The sequence below is a fragment of the Daucus carota genome, chromosome 3 (genome assembly GCF_001625215.2).
Source record: "Daucus carota subsp. sativus chromosome 3, DH1 v3.0, whole genome shotgun sequence".
Lineage (NCBI taxonomy): Eukaryota > Viridiplantae > Streptophyta > Magnoliopsida > Apiales > Apiaceae > Daucus > Daucus carota.
Genome location: NC_030383.2, coordinates 46674389 through 46680681, shown reverse-complemented (window position 1 = coordinate 46680681; position 6293 = coordinate 46674389). Strand labels below are relative to the sequence as shown.

Sequence of the window (6293 nt, the reverse complement as noted above, 5' to 3'; positions counted from 1 at the left end):
ACAATTTTAAGAAACTCTAAACAAATATTTAATAATATATATAATATTAGTGACATAATTTTTATTTTCTTAACCATCGAGATTCAATTTTATTTCAACTTGATCAATTTAATTAAAAAATTAGGATTATTAATTTAGGACGACTGAAGCATAATGAGAAAATTATCTTTAAAAAAAATCAATTAAACTTTTTGTGACTAAACTGAAGCTATTTTCAAAATATATACGGATCATGCAACGGAGAGGCCGTGAAACTAGCCGTTAGAAAGAGCGTTCAAACCCAACGTTCTTCTACTTGTCCGCTTTCTCATTGATAATCAAATTAATAATCCACCACAGACATTATTAATCTCCTCGAGACGCTCAACAAAACAAAACCCTGTTTCTTCTATCTATTCACTTTCCGATGGAATATTCCGGCAAGATCTCCGGCCAAGTGACCCCTGTCAAAACCCCCAAACCAAACAAGTCAAAATCTCCCAAAGTTTCTGAAAATTCGGACCCTAATTTCACTAGCCCCAATTCAAAACTATCCAAATCAGCCCCACCCAAATCTGCTAAAAAAACCCAAAAGTCTGCTGTTAAAAACCCTAACCCTCTTGCATTGCCTACCAAGATTCGTGACCGGAAGTTCGTTGTCGCGAAAAAGAATATCAAGAAGGAGAAGTTGAGGCCTTCTGAAGTGCAATGTAAGTGCAAGGTTAGTTGTAATTTGCAGAAGTGTCCTACTGTTGCTTATGAGATCTTGAGGGTTTCTCAAGAAGGGTTTTTCAAGATTCGGGGTAATGTCGATGATTGTTCTGATAAGGATCTTGAAATTGTGGATGATTGTTTGGGGAAGAATGGAGTAGGTGATGGTGTTGAGGGTGAGGTGATAAGTACTAATGTGAAGAGAATGAGGGATAGGTTTGAGGGAGTTGAGAAGAGTGTGAGTAATGTGGCTGAACCGGGTTCCGGGAAAGTGATGAATTTGGTTAAGGCCTTTGAGCAGCTTCTTACGATGCCAAAGTCAAAAGAACTAGATGAGAAGAGTGAGAATAAATTGGAGGGTGATGTGAAAGGTATGGGATTGGGAGAGAAGGATCTTGCAGTACAGGTTTCGTCATATTCGTTTTGTCAGTCAGATTTTCCCCTCACATCAGAAAGTTTGGGGTTAGATCCCTGGGTTCGGTCTTCGTTGGATAGCTGCCAAGGAAGGTTGGTTTACATGATTTGATTGATAAATGTCAAGGTTTTAGTTAAATATTATTTGTCTGTCATACTATGTTTACTTGATTTATGATTTTGGCGTTGTATTCTTTGCAGCTTTACTCTTTCAAGCAGGAATTCTGGTGGTCGAAGGAGCAGAAGAAATGTATGGATTACAAACTGTGAATACTATAACTGATTAATTATGATGATAGATCAGCAAACCACATGTCTAAATGATCAAACAATCTAATATACATTCAAATGCAGAGCTCAGAGTCATCGGGGACATTGGGTGGACGGCACTGGAAGAAGAGGCATCATAGAGTCACCTCCCAGAGACCATTTAATCTTAGGACAGAGGTTTGTTCACCGAATAGCATACATACTCGTGTGTTATTGATTGAGTTGCTTTTATTTTATTTTTTTGTTGCTAATTAATTGCTTTTAAATTTAAAAATTATGATTCTATTTATTGGCATTAATAGTATATAATATCGTACCCGTATGTCCTATCTATTGATTGTAGATCCCTTGGTAAATCACCCTTTTAGCATTATTGTAAAACAGAATTGACGTGCTTTAGATGACATCTAACGGGATATATAGACTTTGTGGAATGATTAGAGTTTCTTTTGGAAATTTGGATAATGCTTGATGGAATGGAAGTGAGGATCCATAAGGATGGATATTTAGACCTAAATTTGGAAAAAATAGAGTTTTGTACCATTTTGTTGTGTGCTTGAAATTAGCGGCTGCCGGCTGGGGTTAAAGATTAAGGTAGAATGTGTTGATACGTAATACGTTCAGTTCTTTGCCATCATGTGGACCAAACAAGATGTGTTGTTAACCTCAGTCACAAACACCTTCCTATTAAAATGATCTTTCTTTTTATGTGTGTGTTTGTGATTTAGCACTTAGGGTTAGAGCTGTAAGGTATGAATGTATGATATGTGTTTGTCTGAAGGAGGTAGCCGCCGGGCTCAAGGCTCTAAGGGAGAATGAATCCACAAAAGAAGCTTAGGTGGATGGTACTGATATAACAATATGTTTTTTTACACGAACTATTATTCTACTTATAAGATTGGGAAGTGCAGTTATCACATTCTGTTAAATATTATATAATGTAAAGAGGGATTTAGATGCTTATTCTGTATCAAGGGAACAATACTGATATAACAATATGTTGTCTTACACTTTAAACTATTATTCCACTTATAAGATTGTGAAGTGCAGTTATCACATTCCGTTAAATATTATATAAGGTAACGAGGGATTTAGACGCCAATACGCCATCATGTAGAAGAAAACATTGTGTGCTCCATTACAGAATCCACAAAGAAGCTTTGGTCAATCATACCAATATATCAATCTGTTTTTTTTATCAGTTACAAATTTATTTCTGATATAAACTTTAAAGCTTGCAAATGATGATAAACACATTCTGTTAAGAAAACGATTTAAGGTTAAAAGAGGTCTTTAGATGCTTATTCTGATATCAAAGAAACAATATTGTTTCTAAACCCAGCAGAATTGTATACTGACTACATGTCAGCACAAAATGAATTCAGTTGTGATTTTGCTGGGGTAAAGCCTTTTCTATGTGATGCTATGGTCATAAAATGGAGCCTGCAAGTTTGTTAATTGATTTTCCCAGAGTACTCTTGTTCACCTTTCACATACACGTCGTAATTTTGTTTCAATTTTCTTTTGTGCTTTGAAATTGTCTGAAATGTATTTTTTTGACAAGGCTGTTTATATTTCTCATTTTTGTTTCGTTTTATGTAAACATAATTAATTTTGTTATGGATAATGCTGCAGCAAAGGGGAAGATCAAAGGAAGAAGAATTCATCAAGAAAGTACAAGAAAGGATGATAGAGGAGGAAAAACAGCGGATACCAGTGGCACAAGGTCTTCCATGGACGACAGATGAACCAGAGGTGATCCTGCCATAACTCTTGATATGAATATAAAGTAAAGAATAATTTAGTTAGAGTCAGATACTTACGGGTCTATCTAGCAATTGCTCGGTCATAATTTTTTTTAATTTTTTCTGGATTATGGTGCACATATTTGTTTTTTAATCTGGATGTCATCGCATCGTTATTTTATATACTTCGTATCAATTTGGAGTTAAAGAAGAAACAAAGTTAAGATACAGTTGTACTGTTATAGATTTGCTCTATTACTATCTACTAGCCTCCTGTAAAAGGTCAATTCCTGTAACTTATTATGGCGTTACTTGTATGTATCAACTTGAATATAACATCGATAAACCGTGAAATTAAATCATTGCTAGTTCAAGCAACAGAATGCAAACAAACTTGTCTGTTATCATGAAATGCAGTATATGTTTTTGTTAATAAGTTTTTGTTTACAGTGCCTGGTAAAACCTCCTGTCAAGGAAAGTACACGGCCGGTTGATTTAGTTTTGCACAGTGATGTAAGGGCTGTGGAGCGGGCTGATTTCGATCATCAGGTAAGGTTCTTCATAATGTTTTGTGTGTATGAGGATAGTTAGAAAAACCAAATCCGTCATCTCCAAAACTGACTTGCTTGTGTCCTCATTCAGGTGGCAGAGAAAATGAGTTATATTGAGCAATTCAAAATGGAAAGGGAAAGACAGCAGAAGGTAATTAGAATAATAACGAAGTTCTGGGTTAATTATAGAGTACAATATTATTACTGGACTTTAATTTGTATGCTTGTTATATATAGTTGGCTGAAGAAGAAGAAATAAAAAGACTGAGGAGGAGTGAACTTATTCCAATAGCTCAGCCCATGCCGTATTTTGACAGGCCATTCATCCCGAGAAGGTATGTAAAGTTATCGAAATAGACTATTCTTAAATGCAGAATATATTGCTTGAAAAAATATACTAATATGGCTACTAACCAGGTCAATGAAGGATCCTACTATCCCGAAGGAACCAAAATTCCACCACTTGCCTCAGCACAAAAAGATCAAGCATTACAAGTCCAGGTCTGCTGCAGAGTAGCTAAATTTTTGAAACATTATATTATTGGTAGAGATCTCTATTTCTGTCTTAAATGCTCAAGAAATATTGGAAATTTATTAAAATCATTTTTGGGTGCAATAACGTGTATATAGTGAAAAACATCTTGCGTATTAATGAAAAATGTAAATTTTCTCCGGAGAATTCCTCGTGATATAATTGACTTGAGCAATAGCCTTACACCACATTGTAATATATAGTTTGGGACTTCTTGTACTTGTTCATTTGTATTAGACTGTTATATTCTCTTATCAATTTCAATTGTAGTCTCTGGCTAGCCTGTTTTTGATTGCAATTTGTACATCTCCAAATGCAAATCAAGCATTCTCTTTGTATTTTCCATCAGAGGTGAATCTCCAAGCTTGCAAATGTGTGTGCCTCCATTTTGGAATATACACAATGACTTAATATTCAAGAAGAATTTAATTGGCACTTTGGCGGTATGGCAGAGATTTTTTAATGACATGATATTCCTTGGTCCTTCCCCCTTCCTTCCTCTTTAATCTTGTTCTCAAGCTGCATGCCCTCCTTATGACAGAAACAATTTTCTCCTGACTCGGAGAAAAATACTGCTGAAGTTTCAACAATTAATTTACAGTTACTATAAATTTTCTTCTGGAGAAACCCACATATACAGTAATATTAGCATATAATTTTTAAAACGAACGTAGCAAGGGCAGGGAGTCGGAGGCAACTCGAGGAGGAGATGAGAAAAATGGGAGAAGACCTCTGAGTTCTGAGCGCACGGTTACACATATTTATTACGCCAAGGTTATGAATAAAGATGTGCCTCAACCCTCAAGCCCTTGATATATTCACTGACATGTTGCAGATTGTCAAGTTGAAAAAGAGCAAGATTGAGTCGTCATAAGATTTTAAGATACATGAATTTTCTAATCTTGTTAGTTTCTCTACAAGCTGTTGACACAAAGCTACCGGTGACTAAGCATTAAAATCTATAAATTCGGTATATTTTGATTGGCTTGTTGTAAATGCGGAGGATCGTAAAACTAATTAAAATATGATAAACTTGTGCTTATTGTGCTAATGGACACACTATAAAAAAATCATTTATAAAATTAATTATTCTATTTTTTGATTACAATGTTGTAGAATATTATCTGCATGTTGTCGAAAGTTTACAAATAACATAGGGAAAAAAATTAAAATTTAGAGGGGTATATTGGATTAGGATTTCACAGCATTTTTTTTTCATTCATGAAATCCGAGGGTATTCGATTGTGATGGTTTGAAATCCATTAAAATCTTGAGGTATTCAATTGGGATTTTAAATTATGCTACAAAATCTGGTGGTATTCAATTGGGATTTTAAATTATGCTTTAAAATCCGATGGTATTCAATTATGGTTGTTTAAAATCCATTAAAATTTGATGGTATTCAAATGCTGATGGATTTTTTTGGATTTCATAAAATGATGGATTTTGTGGCATTATTCAGTGTATTTTAAATTTTTTGAAATCCCATCAAAATCAATGGGATTTTGAACTATTGTGCTCAAATCCTATCAACTCTGCGACATTTTATCAAGAATCCGCACAAAATCAAAATCACACACAATCCATTAAAATCGATAGACTAAAAACAATTCATTAAAATCCCAATCGAATACACCCCCGTTAGATGACTAAATTATATTTATGCAATTTTGTATTTTAATACTGCAATGTTTTCATGTATTACATAAAATTTAATACATTGAATTAGGATAATTGATTAATTGTATTATATGCTAAAATTTTAGTTAACTCGTGATTAACTTGTATGTGGTTGATTAGAATTTAGTGGCGGGAAAGTTGAACAAATGAATATTATTGTTAGTGTAAAATGCAAGAATACCCTTTTGTTAACTTAAATAATGCACTTAGCGGTGTAAAAATCAAAGATCAAAATGATTGGCGGAGGCACCATCAAAAAATTAATTAAATACTAAAAAAGTAATCAAAATATTAAATATTATAAATCGTAGAAAAATTTAAAACAATAAATATACAATTAATTAGAGTTTAAAAATGTAGTAGGAAAGAATCAACAATGCTTTGTGCCTCAAATTACACAAATAAATTACG

The 6293-nt window shown here is 33.8% G+C and overlaps 1 protein-coding gene across 1 annotated transcript; it reads left to right on the top strand.

Moving 5' to 3' along the window:
• Window positions 1–262: 262 nt before the first annotated feature.
• LOC108211638 (microtubule-destabilizing protein 60) lies at window positions 263–4460 on the top strand. The gene is made up of 8 exons (XM_017383286.2): window positions 263–1197; window positions 1306–1354; window positions 1459–1551; window positions 3010–3129; window positions 3570–3668; window positions 3762–3821; window positions 3908–4005; window positions 4088–4460. Exons 1-8 carry the CDS (start codon window positions 407–409, stop codon window positions 4185–4187), a joined length of 1410 nt encoding a protein of 469 aa, XP_017238775.1. The 5' UTR covers window positions 263–406; the 3' UTR covers window positions 4188–4460.
• The last annotated feature ends 1833 nt before the right edge of the window (window positions 4461–6293 follow it).

Coding starts and splice junctions, on each gene's coding strand:
- LOC108211638 (XM_017383286.2), top strand. CDS start 407: ATGGAATATTCCGGCAAGATCTCCGGCCAAGTGACCCCTGTCAAAACC. Junction 1,198..1,305: donor TTGGATAGCTGCCAAGGAAG/GTTGGTTTACAT, acceptor TATTCTTTGCAG/CTTTACTCTTTCAAGCAGGA. Junction 3,130..3,569: donor GGACGACAGATGAACCAGAG/GTGATCCTGCCA, acceptor TTTTGTTTACAG/TGCCTGGTAAAACCTCCTGT.